Genomic DNA, 17,453 nt, shown 5'->3' on the forward strand with positions numbered 1-17,453 from the left:
ACTACAATACACAATGAATAGGTTGCCGCTGAACCATTCACACTAAGTTGCTGCTAGTTTGAAATGGCCGTAAAAAAATCTCTTTTTCAAGGCGTGGCTTTTATTTTGATGTGGCGGTGCGCCACAATGTTCTAAATGTAGGGGAAACCCTGGAGTACATGTAACGTGTTACTACCCACCTCTGAGAATCAGTGACCTTGTAAATATTCTATAGCCAGAATGAGTAGTGCTGTGTTTGAGAAAGAAAAATTAGATGACAACTAGAAACTCATGAATTGGCTCGCCTCCCAGTTTGAAATTTCTTGACAGCGTGGGAATGTTCAGTTAAGAAACAAACGAACTGTCTATTCCCTTGTTGAAACCACTTTTTATTTCGGTGCGGTCAAACAACAAACACATGAACCACCTTTTGTTCGCAAAAGGTGTGAGCACAAAATTGACAGCATCAGTTGAGATATGATCAGCCTCGTGGAAAATAAAAAGCTTTAGTTTAACTGTACATTGTGATTTCATGTTATTAACAGATATTGGAAACTAACTGCTTTCGGTATTTTTTTATTTTGAAACCTTCATAAATTCCTTTATTTCTGTAACAATTAACTTACATTTTCACATAATAGTTCTGCTAAATGTGCATTTAATGCAAGGGAAAATTGCTGCTGTTAAAAAAAAAAAGGTTCGAGAAGCATTAGACTTACTTTAACCTTGTTTATACTGTAAGACAATACATGTTGGAATAAAACATGCAGAATTATTGAGACAGCATTTGGCATTCAGTGCAATATCATTCATAATGTGGATTTGGTTACACATACACTCGCACACTCACATTGGGGGAACTGTTGAGATTATTTAGTGCAGGTATATTCATGAAGTGGTTTATCTTCAAGAGCTTAAAATCAGATTAGTATCTGTTTCCCAGTATGAAGGTCAGCGCAATTAGCGCCAGGGAGATGCACATGGTAATGCCGCTGAAGTTGGTTGGACTGGAGTCCGTTTCATTCCGAGTCTGAGTTTGGGTTACCGCCAGACGTGGTTGGATGCCCCTGTATACATCCCTCATTAATGGAGATGTTTCATTACCGATACGCACAGTTGTGCCAAACATATCAATCTAGGGAGAAAGGAAGAGGCATTGACAAGTTAGGAGGTGTGACTGTTGCGTTTTCCATTAACCTCCCACCCCACCAAAACCTACCAAGTCTGCACTGACTTCAATTGGATCCTTAAACACAGTCCAGACCACAGCTTCGTTGCAGTTGGGTGTGGTCAGCGAGCCAAGATAGCGATAATATTGGGAGCGATCCACACCAACCAGCAAGTCATTGAGTGAGATGGATTCTGTTATGGTGGTATTTTGACCTGAAAAATGCCGAAAGTTATCAACTCGATAGGGACATCTAAGAATATATAGTGATATCTCGCTACTTCGCGCTTAAAACTTCTCGCCCTCAGTCCATCACTGATTTTTTTTCAGTTAGAAAAAAAAAATTACAGATGAGCTGTCCCGAGTGTGGTCTTACGTTCCCTCCCTCTCGCTGCTCTTTGTTCATCAGGCAGGGCACTGGAGCTGCTTATTAAAGTTAACGGTGATTGACAGACGTTTAATGTTTGCTCTTGCCAGAGAAGGGAACTTCAAAATGTTGCATGTGTCAATCATCGTTTAACTTGTTAAACAGTTGCTGTGGCAACTCATTGTGTGTAAGTGAGCAGCTTGAGCGGATTTGAGAGGACTCACGAAATAAAACATTTATTGAAGCCAAGCATTTTTCTGCTTTATTCTTGTTTTAATATAATTCGACGGGACAGGAATATGTTACATAACTATAACATTTGAAGTGCTTAAAAACAATGTATTAATATTTATATATATATATATATATATTATATATATATATAAAACAGAATGTTAATAGTGTTAATGCCATCTTGTTGATTTATTGTTATAATAAACAAATACAGTCCTTATTTTTCCGTATGTTGAATGTATATATCCATCTTGTGTCTTATCTTTCCATTCCAACAATAATTTACAGAAAAATATGGCATATTTTATAGATGGTTTGAATTGCGATTAATTACGATTAATTAATTTTTAAGCTGTAATTAACTCGATTAAAAATTTTAATCGTTTGACAGCCCTTATATATATATAAATATATAAAAAATATGAATAAATTATTGTTGGAAAGATAAGTACATAAGTACTGTATTTGTTTATTATAACAATAAATCAACAAGATGGCATTAACATTATTAACATTCCGTTAAAGCGATCCATGGATAGAAAGACTTGTAGTTCTTAAAAGATAAATGTTAGTACAAGTTATAGAAATTTTATATTAAAACCCCTCTTAATGTTTTCGTTTTAATAAAATTTGTAAAATTTTCAATCAAAAAATAAACTAGTAGCCCGCCATTGTTGATGTCAATAATTACACAATGCTCATGGGTGCTGAAGGCCATAAAATCAGTCACACCCAAGCGCCAGCAGAGGGCGACAAAACTCCAAAAAAACAAGTAACAAGTGGACATTGCACTGTGCTTTCATTTTAATCTGTTTGAGCGGGGCATGTGCGTTAATTGTGTCAAATATTTTAACGTGATTAATTAAAAAACTTAATTACTGCCCATTAACGCAATAATTTTGACAGCCTTATATATAAAAAAAAATTTTTTATTATACTTTGGGGAAAAAAGTGAAAAACATCTCTTCTGTGTATCTCTTTCAATGCTAAATCTGAATAAATACATTGAGCACACACACAAAAAAAATTGTTGTTGTTGTTATTTGGGGTTTGGAAGCGATACTTCACGGTTTTTCACTTATTGCTGCGGGTTCTGGTCCCCATTAATCGTGAAAATCGAGGCCTCACTGTAGTCACTTTTGCTTCAAGCGTCATCCTACCTTGCTCTGTGATGTCCTTTAGGTAGGAGGTGAGTTTGCGCCAGCCCTCGGGTTCACTGCTCGTGTTCTCTCTTTCCTACATATAAACATGATCTCAATTAGGATGCTAAAGCTGATTTGGATGACACTTTAAAGACGAGGCAATATCTAACCACAATGAAGAAGCCAAGAGCAGCAAGTCCTGTGGGGTCATTCACCGCTGCAGTGGTGTTCAAATTCAAGCTGGACTTGACGTTAACAATGTGGAGCTGTGGGTGGAATGAAAACATAACGCATTTGCAAGATAAAAAAAGAAATGAAGCAAACACTTTAATGTGGAATTCGAACTCACCTCCATAGGGTGGCGTACACCATTCACTGTGTGCTCAGCCCCAGGACTGCTTCTGCCATTTCCCCAGTGCAAATGGAACTGTAGGCCGTCGTAGGGCTCCGAGAGACCTCCCCCGGAAACCCGCGCCCCAGTTTTGAAGTTTACTTTGACTGAAAGCAAGATGGAGAAAAAAAATATGAGTCCAAACAGTGACGTCAAGTGTATATACAAGTATATACATGGCACACAAATTTTGTAATTTAAATTTAAATTATTATACAGGTCTTTACCCGTCTTGCCGGTGTTGATTATAATGTCCAGTATGTTATCACTGTCGTAGTTTGTGAAGGTGAAAGCATTCAGGCTTTCATTCACTTCGGCTGTGTTCGTATCAATGTCGATTGGTGACTGTCTGCTCCTATTGCAAAAATTTGCAGCGATAGTCGGCCATGTAGTGTAATCTGGAAGCAGGAACAAGTTTATCAATGAGAAGCAATGAGGAAGCAAAGATAAGAGATTGATGGGTTGCTACTTACTGCAAGTTGGGAGGTGATAACACCAGGCTGGGGAAAGGCAAATTGATTCAAGTTAGTGACTCATTCATGCAAAAGGAGTGGGGATTTTTTTTTCTGTTATTACTAGTGCCTACTCATGGATGAATAATATTGCAATTTAGAATGTTTATCATTACGTTTAATTAATTTTATGTTTTTATCCACCTTGTGTAACATATGTATACAGTGATCCTTCACTACTTCACCCTTCAAACTTCCCGCCCTCGGTCCATTGCAGATTTTTTTCCAGTTAAAAAAAACATACAAATGAGCTGTCCCGAGCCAATCGCGAAGTCTCACTCTCGTCCCCTCCCTCCCTTCTCCCTGCTCTTTGTTCTTCAGGCCATGCACTGGAGTTGCTTTTTAAAGTTAACGATGTTGACAGGTGTTTGTGTGTGATCTTGCCAGAGTCACGAACTTCAAACGCGCCGCATGCGTCAATAATCGTTTAACTTGTTAAACAGTTGCTGTGGCAACTCATTGTGTGTAAGTGAGCAGTGGAATGGAGTGAGTGGACTCAACATTTTATAAAGGGGCAGTTTACAAGGTGACTATGCGACTCAAAGACGCAATGACTGTGTTGCGGAATGGCCTCGCCTTTATATAGTGTCGGCGAAAACAGAAGGCGAAGATGCAAACCTGCCTCCAAAGTGGAAAGATTCAATTGCGGGGGCTTGAGAGCGTTTGCTCCACATCCATATCAATGGAAAGCTCCGGCGCCGATAACATCAGCACTCGCACACGTCACATTGGGCGTGCACAGCGGTGCTACTAAACATTAAAAACAGTATATATGGCGGAACACCGGCTTTAATTGACCGTTTTTATAATATTTTTTATTTAAATATGTTGAATGTTTCTATTTTTGTGCCTTTTGAAGCAACGGAAAAATCCAATTGCTTGGAGTGGGCAGGTATGTTGTCTTCCGGGCTGAAGACGTTGTTCGTGTCAAAGTGCATCGTTGGCTGTCGCCTTGTAAATCTGCAATGCCCCCTAGGCCTGGCATGAATACTGCATCGTTTTCACGCGGAATTGCGACATTGGTCGAATGTAGACGGAACCATATAAATGCAAAGGTGAAATTTTTCGGATTCTCGGAGAGCCACCATGTAAATGGCACCTAAGTCAAGCATTTTTCTACCACAGTACTTTTTTCTTGTTTAGAAATAATTCGGTGGAACAGTAACATGTTTAAACCCTATCATAGTTATAACATTTGAATTGCTTTAAAAAAAAACTATTTATTAAAATATTAGGGGTTTAACAGTACACAAAAATCTGGGTCCTGTACGTACCTCATTTTTGAGGTCAAGTTTCGGTTCATTTTCGGTACGGTAAGAAAACAAAATGCAAAATATAAATGTGCTAGTTGTTTATTTCACACTTGTGCTGCCTGTGCTAAAGAGAAAAGCAATCCCAATGACAAAGATTTTACCATGTATTTTACAAATGAAATGCCTCAATGAATTTTTTTTTCTTATGAACGGTTTTCAAAAGCTTCATTGGTGGATTTTCTCAAGTTGAAGCGCCACACAGAAATTAATAAATTTAATTGTGTAAGCAGGATGTGTGTATTATTCTTATTATTTAATTACAGGTGTTTTAGCTCATTTCAACTTATTTTATTTAAATGGGCTATTATTTTATTATGTGTTTATATTTTACAAATGTGATGTAGTATTCATTTATATTGTATATTTTATGTTGTATAACTTTAGTTCCTATGTGAATATTAGTTCCTACTTGTTTTGTTGTGGTAGGAGGGTTTTGTATTGAACACGGGGCCGTGTTGGTTATTATTGTAGCAGAGAAGACAGCTGTAAATCAACATAGACAAGTCAACTGTGCCCCGATCTACCACTCAAGAGATCTGATGGATTCAAAAAGTGGCTTACGATTGCATATTAGTTTGAAAATCGACCGGATTCACCATATTTTTACACGAGTGACTTCCGGTCTGCCCGGTGTGCTAGCTAGTAGTATTGACGCAAGAGGGCAGCATCTCGTGTCAAATAATAAACTCTGCCGTTCTTTTCGCATGCATCGCGTTGAGCCGCTTCTGGGACGCGTCTAACACGCGGCCGCTCTGCGACTGGTGTGCATTGGCTGATTGACTTCAACGGCCGCGTTTCACTGCGTTCTTGCGGCAGCCACGTTGTCGCGCCGTTGACGTCTCTTACTGTCCTACCATGTTGGTCCTCATTATAGTAGAGAAGACGGAGTAAATATAATCAACACGAAGAAACTGTAACCCGATCGACTCACAGCCTCGAAAAGTAAGGGTTACATTACGTCAGAAACTCGTTCGGTACAACTCCGTTCCTAACCGAGCACCAAGTACCGAAACGGTTCAATACGAATACATGTACCGTTACACCCTTATAAAATATACATTTTTTACTTATACTTTGGGGGGGGAAAGGGGGGAAAATGTATTATATGTTAAAAAAAAAAAAAAAAAAAATGTGTGCGGGGGGCGCTATTTATTTTATTTATTTATTTATTTAATAGGGACAGTGCACATTAATGAACATCTAAAAAGATGTAAATATGCCAGATTGCAGCAAGAATATGCTAATTTACATCTGTAGTCCCAAAACAGGTGACACAAAGATACAAAAAGAAAAGAAATAACAAAAGATTACAATAAAACAATACAATACAATACGTTACTAAGAACTTAAAAGTCAGTGATTGCAAGACTGATTTGCTTTCAACCACTGCTTGAGCTGAGTTTTGAAAGTTCGTATTGTGGGACATTGCCTGATGGTGAATGGTAAACTGTTCCAGATTTTACTGGCCTTTACAGAGAGAGAATTGTGACCGAAGGCTGTTTTTCTGATTGGGACCTCACAGTCCCCTCTAGAGGAGGCCCTGGTCCCGAGACTTCTGTGAGCCCTTTTATTTTTTAGAAAGTCCGACATAGGTGGTGGGGCAAATCCATGTAACACCTTGTACATTAGACAGGCAGTTTTTTAAAAATTTAAATTCTCAAGGCAAAATAAGCAGTACCTTTTTAAAATGTTACACACATGGAATGACATTGCTTTTCTGGCAAAAACCTTTAACGATTTCTTGTAGAGTGATTCTATGTTACTACGCTACTTCGCGGTTTTTCTCTTTTCGCGGCTGGTTCTGATCCCCAATGACCACGAAAAATGAGGGATCAATGTATTTGCATCAAGTGTGTTGTGATTACGAAAAATACACGTGTAGCCCTTAACAATTTTGTTACTAAGGTTGCTCGAACCCCTCCCGTACCCCCAAGGGAACCTGCAATGGTCACCTGTAGAATCGCGGAATCTAAAAACGTGCAGCCAAGGCACATGATTTGCATTGTAAAATTCAAAATGTAATCTATTCTAGTATATTACTATAAAATCGTTTTTAAAAAAAAAAAAAGTGCAGAACTTCTTACCAATTGTGTCGTCGGCACAGTAGACTCCTGAAACAAGGATGCCAGCAGCAAAGAAAACGTTGAGCCACCTCATCTAAATTAACAAATAAAACAAACGAGTACACCGTGAAAAATTCAGTATCCAAACAATGAATGAAAATTGTCAGCTTCTCGTCGCGTCGGACTAACGAATGAAGAACACTATGACGAACTAAAATTAATAACTGAATTTTAAAAAAAAAACAGAAAAACAAAAAGATTTGAACATTTTCAAAATTAAAATAATGCTGCGCAAAAATTGAAGCAATCCATCGTGGCGTCTCACCTTTGAGTTTGTTTGTTCCTCCTCTTACGAAATTCACCTGTTGTGGCTTTCATCCTCCCTCCTGCGCTATATATATGCCGACCCGTCCACCTGAAGCCATCCTACAAGTTCCTCTTCGATATGAACGAATTCCTTTGTGGCTAGCAATCAGATATAAATTCCAAACAAAAGATACAATCTATATTATGCCGTGAATGTCACTGCCGAGTGAAAGATTACAATTGACCACACGTGGAAAAAGCACCTCTATGCGCTTTATCAGTGGAACTAGAAATACTTGAATTAAAAATAAAATAAAATTGCAAACACGTCTTCATAGGCCCCGAAACCCTTCTACATACCAGCATTTTCATTTGTGTGTGCGTGTGTGCGTGACTTGTAAATTGTAAATGATGGCAAGGAGGCTCCTGTCTTGAATACATTGTTTCTTTAATTAATGCAAGTCAACAGGGGCGTCACTAGGTTTTAAGAACAGGGGCGGGGGGGTTGGCCCCCCAGGAGTGACACAGGATGTAAGTGAACGAAACGAAGCGTAGAAGCACAACACTTCACAAACAGCGAACAAAGACTGATAATTTGTACAGTATATGGCGGGAAACACTCAGGTGACTTGAAGTTCCGCTCTGAGAGCCCCAATTTGGCAAAATTTAAAAATTGTCCTATATGCATGTGTGATACATCATTGGAAAGCTTAAAATCTCAATTTTCTGGGGGAAGAAAATTTTTGAGAATTTCTGGGGGAAGAAAATTTTTGAAAAGGAGGGCATTTTCGAAAAAAAATTAAAACATTTAAACAGCTATACCAGACATGTCCAAAGTCCGGCCTTGGGGCCAAATGCGGCCTGTGGTCAAATTTCTTCCGGCCCTCAGCCTCTGTCATAAAATCAATAACATCTGGCCCACACACAGACTTAATAAATTGGTCATCAGTACTGCTTCCAGCATATGAAGTAGCTTACACACTAAATGCTGCTCCTCATTTACCCACTAAAACGCAGCAGCACTCTAAGCAACATTACCCCGTGTGGCCCTTTAATCCCAATTTTCTAAAATGGCGACAATCAACAAAAAAAAGAAAGTTGACAGCGACGGCCGACGCTTTAAGGGACTGTTTCTTCACTAAAATACGCAACAACTGTGTCTGCGTTATTTGCAAAGAGACAGTCGCTGTTTTTAAAGAGTTCAATGTGAGGCGATATTAACAAACAAGACACGCTCACATGTACGACAAGATTACAGGGAATATACGTAGCGAGTAATTGAAGCAACTTGAAGGCAGTTTAACTTCACGGCAGCAGTATTTTGCAAGAGCCCGAGAGTCAAAAGAGAACGCCACAAGTTGCTAGTTGCGAGATTGTTGAAATGATTAAAAAAAAAAAAAAGAATAAAGCAAATGTGACACACAGAACGGCTTGCTAAAATTTGCTTAAATATATTATTCTACGTAAATGACGTCAACCAAGGTCGGCCCCCCACATTTTTACCAAATCAAATCTGGCCCCCTTTGCAAAAAGTTTGGACACCCCTGAGCTATACCCTAACTGGAGGTGAGAGCACGCGAGAGCAGAACTAAAGACGCCATGAATTCAACGAGATATTATCGCGTACTTACCTTGTTTCGATACAAAAACTCCATTTGGCATGTATCATCAGTGTCAAGACACAGCTGTGAATGGCCACAGCCGGACTTTTTGGGGATTTTATGGGTGAAACATGGTAATATAACAAGGGTCGCGATGCAGAAATCGCAGACATCAAGGAGAATTCAAAATTTTCATTTTCATATATTTACCCTTTTAAACTTTTTTTTCAATATTTCTTTGTTTGGATCGATTATTTATCATCTAAAATATTGGGGAAAGTGCGGCAGTAACGAAAAAAATACAATTAAGCGATAGTCATGAGGTAGATAGCCGTGACTTTTTTACAGACGCAATTTTTTCATTGTGACATAATTTCTTTAAAACTTTAAAATATGCGAGTGAATAATTTTTAAATGTCTTTTTTTTTAACTAAATATGAGACATCAATGTAATGACTAAAAATGACAGACATTTCGAGTAATAAATACAATTACTTACCTTCTTTTTATGCCTAGGTTGAAACAAAAGTGGTTGCGCGACGTCTGTAACCAGGGGTTTCCAGGGTAAAACGGACAAATTAAGCCACCCAGAGTGGCTAACCCAAGGTCGGACAGTCCTCATAATGAAGGACCCCCAGAAGGGAACAGTACCCTCCAACTACCGACCTGTCACCTGCCTCAGCACCACATGGAAGCTCCTATCAGTTATCATAGCGGCTAAAATGAGCAGGCACATGGAGCAATACATGCGCAGGGCACAGAAAGGGATTGGCAATAACACCAGGTGAGCCAAGCACCAACTACTGGTGGACAGGGCAGTCTCCAGAGACTGCAAGGCCAGGAGCACCAACCAATGCACTGCCTAGATTGACTACAAGAAAGCCTATGACTCAATGCCACACTCATGGATACTGGAATGCTTGAAGCTGTATAACATCAACAGGACACTAAGGACCTTCCTCCAGAACTCAATGGGGAGGTGGAAGACAACTCTAAAAGTCAACTCAAAGCCAGTTGCACATGTGAGCATCAAATGTGGTATTTACCAAAGAGATGCTCTGTCACCCCTGCTGTTCTGCATAGGCCAAAAACCCCTCAGCCAGATTGTCACCAGGAGTGGTTTCGGGTACCAGTTCCGAAGTGGAACAACCATCACTCACCTTCTCTACATAGATGATATCAAGGTGTATGCCAAAACGAGCATCGTCTCCCTGATTCACTTCACGAGAATATACAGCAAAGACATCGGGATGTAATTCGGACCAGATAAATGTGGGCAAATGGTATCCAGAAGAGGGACGGTAATCTCAACTGAAGGGGCTGAACTACCTGAAGTCAACATAACAGATTTGCAGTCAGCAAAAAATACCTGGGGATCCCATCCCAACCATGAGGAAGCAACTAGAAGGTCTGCCAAAACCAAATACTTACAAAGGGTGGGGCAGGTCCTCAAGAGTCAGTTGAATGCCCTACCAGTAATCAGAAACCCTGCTGGCATCGTATCCTGGCCACTTGAAGAGATACAGGCTACCGACATCAAGACAAGGAAGCTCCTTACAATGCACGGAGAGTTTCACCTTAAGTCCAACATCCTGAGGCTCTACACAAAGCGGAAAGAGGGAGGCCGAGGACTAGTGAGCATCAGAGCCACAATACAGGAGGAAACTACATCCCTGCAAGAGTACATCATGAAAAAAATGGCCCCCATTGATGACCTGCTTGGTGAATGCCTCAGGCAACAGAAGCCCAATAAGGAGGAGGACCCAGAGGAGCTATTATGGATGGACAAGCCCCTGCATGGTGTGTACCACTGACAAATCGAGGAGGTAGCTGACATGGGAAAAACATACCAGTGGCTGGAAAAGGCCGGACTGAAAGACAACACGGAGGCACTGAACATGGCAGCACAAGAACAGGCCCTTAACACAAGGGCAATAGAGGCTAGGGTCTATCACACCAGACAGGACCCCAGGTGCAGGCTATGCAAAGAGGCCCCTGAGACAGTCCAGCACATCACAGCAGGGTGTAAGATGCTAGCAGGCAAGGCATACATGGAACGACATAACCAGGTAGCAGGCATAGTGTACAGGAACATCTGTGCCGAGTACGGACTGGAGACCCCAGAGTCAAGATGGGCGACACCTCCGAAGGTGGTCGAGAACAACCGAGCCTAGATCCTGTGGGACTTCCAGATCCAGACGGACAAACTGGTGATGGCCAACCAGCCTGACATAGTGGTGGTGGATAAACATCAGAAGACAGCAGTAGTGCTAGATGTAGCAATCCCGAGCGATAGCAACATCAGGAAAAATGAACATGAAAAGCTGGAGAAATATCAAGGGTTGAAGGAAGAGTTGGAGAAAATGTGGGGAGTGAAGGCAAGAGTGGTGCCAGTAGTGATCAGGACATTAGGGGCAGTGACCCCCAAGCTGGGTGCATGGCTTCAACAGATACCAGGAACAACGTACGACGTCTCCATTCAGAAGAGCGCAATCCTAGGGACAGCTAAGATCCTGAGCAGGACGGTCGACGACGATTCATATATATATATATATATATATATACATATATACATATATATATATACAGTGATGCCTCAGCTCACGAACGCTTAAGCTCACGAGCTTTTCGCCTCAAGAACATTAAATTCGCGACCATATAGTCTCTGCTGACGAACTAGTTTTCGGAGGACGAACCAAACTACGCGGTCGAACAGCGCCACGAGAAGCTGACGCACGCTCACGGCGTCCCAGTTCGTCCCCTCCTTTTCGTTGAGTGCGGACGTGGTTTGTGTTTGATACACATTTTGGACCATATTGAGTGTACTTTTGCTATTATGGGACCGAAAAAGACCCCACCACAGGCTAGTGTTAAGCCTAAGAAGACATTAAAGAAAATAAGGTATATATTTGTGTAGTTTTAAGGCTTACTTAGTAGAAAATTATGTTTTAAGGGGACCTGGGAACGGATTATTCTCATTTTAATGGTTTCTTATGGGAAATAAATGTTCGGAAGACGAACTTTTCGCCTTACACACAAATCTGGGAACCAATTATGTTCGTGAGCTGAGGTATCACTGTATATATATATATATATATATATACATATATATATATATATATATATATATCGTGTTTGGAGGAGAACGAATACTTCATTGGATCCGAAGAACACCATGCCCACTGTGAATGTGAAGCATGGGGGTGGATACATCATACTTTGGGGCTGTTTTTCTGTAACAGGACCAGGACGTCTGATCTGTGAAAAGGAAAGAATGAATGGGGCCATGTATCGAGAGATTTTGAGTTAAAATCTCCTTCCATCAGCAAGGGCATTGAAGATGAGACGTGGCTGGGTCTTCCAGCATGACAATGATCCCAAACACACAGCCAGGTCAACAAAGGAGTGGCTTCGTAAGAAGCATTTCAAGGTCCTGGAGTGGCCTAGCCAGTCGCCAGATCTCAATCCCATAGAAAATCTGTGGAGGGAGTTTAAAGTCCGTGTTGCCCAACGACAACCCCAAAACATCACTGCTCTAGAGGAGATCTGCATGAAGGAATGGGCTAAAATACCAGCAACAGTGTGTGAAAAGCTTGTGAAGAGTTCCAGAAAACGTTTGGTCTCCGTTATTGCCAACAAAGGGTACATAACAAAGTATTGAGATGAACTTTTGGTATTAAACAAATATTTATTTTCCACCATGATTTGCAAATACATTCTTTAAAAATCAAACAATGTTATTTTCTGGGGGGGGGGTTCCACATTCTGTCTCTCATGGTTAAGTTTTACCCATCTTGACAATTACAGGCCTCTCTAATATTTTCAAGTGGGAGAACTTGCACAATTAGTGGTTGACTAAATACTTATTTTCCCCACTGTATATTGTGTCACATCACATTACGGTCTAGTAAATTTAACTGTCCATCTCAAATAATCTGAAAATTTACACTGTCATTGCTTGCAAAGTGTTAAAAGTCTTGCGTATGTTGTCGTGACAAAACGGTGGCAGGAGTGGGGTGGGGGCCCTATAATGGTCTGTTGTCCCCGGGCCCCAACAAATCTGTTGACAGCCCTGCATATGCGCAAACATTTTTTACATCATTATATGACATAAATCACAAAAGAAATTTGAGCACATAGTATGCTAAGTGGTGACATATTTGACACCTATATACTAGTACTTTGAAGACTTGCCTTTCACTCTTCATTGTCTTCATATCTGAGAAACTGCACAAAAGGTAACAAGAGATCACCTCAGTTTACAACAATGGTGTTTCAGTTTAGTAATAGCATCTCCTTACTTCCCATCTGATGGGTGGTTCGCGCTTTTTGCTCAAAAGAACATGCTCGCCCTGTTCGCTGCTAAGATAACTGTTCAATAACAAAAAGAGTTGGTTTTGAGTAACACGATACAAACATAAGGCCGAAACCATAAAGGAAAAATATGAAAAATGGAAGCAGAACTTAGGCCACAACCAGAGCCAGAGTGGGACTCATTTCAGCCCTGGGAATTTCATGCCTCAGACCGGACCATATTATATCATCTAAGATAGAGGTGTCCCGGTCACATACTTTTGCACTCAAGTCTGACTCACGTGATTTTGAGAATCCCAGAAACGCTGCCGTCTCCACTGAGTGCCATGTTTCTCTTGACATCCCTGCTTATTTCAGGAATAAAAAGACAGATTTTTCACTCTTACGATTAGGGATGGGAATTGATAGGATTTTTACGATTCCGATTCCATTATCGATATTGCTTAACGATTCGATTCTTTATCGATTCTCTTATCGATTCTAATTTGGGGAAAAAGAAGAACAAACGTTTTGATTGGCATCGAGTTTGTTTAATCAGAAGTCACAACCTTACAAACTCACAACGAGATCAAAAGAGGCCCAAAGCCTCAATGTTAACTGTGGCAATAAGTGGCAAATACACAAGAATGTGTAACATTTTACTGAAACATTTATCTAATAGAAATAAAAAATATTGGTATATATATAGGCAGATAGGTTTTTGTTCTGCCTTTGGCAATATGTGTTAAAGCAGGGGTCCCCAAACTTTTTCCTGTGAGGGCCACATAACTTTTCCCTTCTCTGATGAGGGGCCGGGGTCAGTTTGTTACAGAAAAAGTGTGACGATTGCAGAAGTGCATAAATGTAAAAAAAATATTGTTTTTCAGAAAGCCACAATCAAATAACCCTTTCTGGATTCTTTATAATAATAATAATTAATAATAAAAACACTATTAATCAAATAGATAATAACCAAATAACCCTCTCTGAATTCTTCAAGGAAAAGGCCAGAAAATAAATAACACGATTGAGGGGGAAAAAAAAAAATTCAAAATGGCCGGACCAAATGTGGAGGTGGGCCATATTTGGGCCGCGGGCCGCAGTTTGAGGACCACTGGAGCGCGCATACACCCAAAGAAGAAATGCCGCATCCAAGTGAGTGAGAGAGGGAAACACTTCTACGAGCCTACGTTCTTTGTTAATGTTAATATCTACAGAGGCAACGCCTGTATGTATCATCTTTTGTGTTGTTGTTGTTGTGTTTCCACTCGCGATCGGACACTTAAGTCCAGTTGTGTAGTGGTTTGAACGATGTGCTAATGCTAGCGAACGAATGCTAACCATACTGTTATCAGCAGCTAATCATCGCTGATTTGCTTTGATGCAAACCTGTTTGTTATTGGGGACGAAATTGATTTGTTTCATTTCTATTCTTAGTTATTCTTAGAATAAAGTCAGCAAATTATACCAACGTCTTCTGCATCGTCATTTGGGAGTTTAGCTAACTGTATAGCCGGGACTTTGTACTGTGAAGACACACTTTCAAGCGTTTGAACCTACGTGCTGTCATTGTTATGTTTATGGCTGCAATGCTCGTGCTTACCCGTCGTAACCTTTCATTTTCACACTCTTTCCTGGTGAAGTGTAGTCAAACTTTGGAGCGAGTGGTTCTTGGCGCCATGCTAGTTTGATGCATTTGGACAACAAGACAGTCACGACGCAATATGCGTCTTCAGGACTCGTTAAAGGGATCGTTAAGGCTTTTTCATTGTGATGTCGAGGCCTCGAAACACTCGGAACCGGTTCCGAATTGGAATCGGATTTCGATTCCCATCCCTACTTACGATAGTGTTCCTGTAAAAGAGTGTGAGTTTTACACTGGCCTGCTAGCAGTCCAGACCTGTATCCCCGGGTCAATAATCTTGACCTAATCTTGTATTTAATTGAATATACTCGATGAAAATGGTGTAATTCAGGTTTTACTCAATGCCGATCTGCAGAATTGGTATTGTACAAACAAACTCAATGGCTTCCATGAACAATCATTCACTGGCAGATCTCCCAGTTGAAATGAATGGCAGTGATCCGTCGTTACTTCGCGCTTCAAACTTGGCACACTCAGTCTGATGATGTGTATTCCTCCGAAGTGCTTGTAGAGGGCAGTTTTCCACTGTTTTGCAAAAAAATGCAACTGAGTGAATGTTTTGGGGAAATAAATAAGAGTTTGCCAGTGAGCGGTTAAAAAGGCAAAATCCAAGTGTCTCTTATGTATCCAACAGAGGAGTTATAATATGATAAAATGTGTTTTATTTATTTATCTATTTTTAATTTATATTATTATTTATTTATTACATTTATTAAGTTTATTAGTCGTTTTAAATTTTGATGTGCGTTTCTTTAATTTCGCAAATGTTAGCTAAATGCATTAGCGTTAGCTGTAGCGGTTGATGTATGCGAGTTGAGGCTCAGACTACACACACTTTGACGCAAACAACAGACTGGATGTTTTGTTGGCCTATAGGCTATATTATTATATTTGATGTCACCTCTATTCTATTTTACTCATACGATATATTTATTTTGTTGTATCTCCACTCTGATCTAAACTGGCACTTCTCCACTAATTGTAGGAATATACCATCACCACGTAGGCTGATTTATGCTTGACGGCGGACCTATGCCGTTAACGCAGACCCGATTGCGACCCTATGCTCTAGCCTGACGTGCATCTCCAAAAAGTCCTGACTTCACATCACGTCAAAGCGCATGATGTTGGGATTCTGGGTGAGCAGGGGACCCAAGCGCAGAGGAGGCAGGCAAGGTGGCAGGAGTTACAATAGTTTATTGTGAAATGTGACAGCAGTCTGTGTCCAGTGATCAGGCAGGCATTTGGCAATTGAGCAGGTGAGCTGACGAGGCAGGCGAGCAATGCAGGATCTGTGAATAAAGATAAAATGAGCAAAAGCAAGGCAATACAGATTTCAAGAATTATCAAGGGCTCGTGTCACAAACTCTTGGAATGGAGTTGGCGCGGGCACTTGACTGCGAGGAGTCGGCCCGGGCACTTGACTGCGGGGAGTCGGCGCGGGCACTTGACTGCGAGGAGTCGGCCCGGGCACTTGACTGCGGGGAGTCGGCTCGGGCACCGGAACGGAGGCCAGACAGCGAGGCGCCTCAACCTCTGTCCTGTGTCCTTGTGTGTACCACATCGAGCATTGAGAAAAGAAAGAAGACCAAAGAACTGTCTGTGGACTTGAGAAGCAAAATTGTGAGGAAGCATGGGCAATCTCAAGGCTACAACTCCATCTCCAAAGACCTGAATATTCCTGTGTCTACCATGCCCAGTGTCATTAATAAGTGTAAAGCCCAACACACTGTGGCTTACCTCCCTAGATGTGGACGGAAAAGAAAAACTGAGGAGCTATTTCAACAAAAGATTGTGCGAATGGTGGATAAAGAACCCCGACTAAGATCCAAACAAGTTCAAGCTGTACTGCAATCCAAGGGTACAACAGTGTCAACCCGTACTATCTGTCGGCGTCTAAATGAAAATTGACTCTATGGTAGGATACCCAGGAAGACCCTACTTCTGACCAAGAGACATAACAAAGCCAGGCTGGACTTTTCCAAAACTTACCTGAGAAAGCCAAAAAGATTTTGGAAGAATGTTCTCTGGTCAGATGAGACAAAAGTAGACAAAAGTAAACTTTTTGGGAAAACGCATCAGCATAGAGTTTACAGGGAAAAAACCGAGGCCTTCAAAGAAACAAGACAGTCCCCACAGTCAAACATGGCGGAGGTTCCCTGATGTTTTGGGGTTGCTTTGCTGCCTCTGGCTCTGGACTGCTTGACCGTGTGCATGCCATTATGAAGTCTGAAGAATACCAACAAATTTTGCAGCATAATTTAGGGCCCAGTGTGAGAAAGCTGGGTCTCCCTCCGTGGTCACCCCAAAACACACTTCAAAAAGCACTAGAAAATGGTTTGAGAGAAAACACTGGAGACTTCTAAAGTGGCTAGCAATGAGCCCAGACCTGAAACCCATAGAACACCTGTGGAGAGATCGGAAAATGGCGGTTTGGAG

The 17,453-nt window shown here is 40.9% G+C and overlaps 1 protein-coding gene across 1 annotated transcript; it reads right to left on the reverse strand.

Moving 5' to 3' along the window:
- Positions 1 to 539: 539 nt before the first annotated feature.
- ca15b (carbonic anhydrase XVb) lies at positions 540 to 7,562 on the reverse strand. Its single transcript, XM_057825239.1, has 9 exons — positions 7,495 to 7,562; positions 7,191 to 7,263; positions 3,755 to 3,781; positions 3,509 to 3,679; positions 3,240 to 3,388; positions 3,061 to 3,156; positions 2,909 to 2,984; positions 1,199 to 1,362; positions 540 to 1,114 (listed from the first exon to the last, which is right to left on the reverse strand). The coding sequence occupies exons 2-9, from the start codon at positions 7,261 to 7,263 to the stop codon at positions 905 to 907; spliced, it is 966 nt and encodes a 321-aa protein (XP_057681222.1). The 5' UTR covers positions 7,495 to 7,562; the 3' UTR covers positions 540 to 904.
- Positions 7,563 to 17,453: the final 9,891 nt, after the last annotated feature.

Source organism: Corythoichthys intestinalis, chromosome 21 (genome assembly GCF_030265065.1).
Source record: "Corythoichthys intestinalis isolate RoL2023-P3 chromosome 21, ASM3026506v1, whole genome shotgun sequence".
NCBI classification, from domain to species: Eukaryota; Metazoa; Chordata; class Actinopteri; order Syngnathiformes; family Syngnathidae; genus Corythoichthys; species Corythoichthys intestinalis.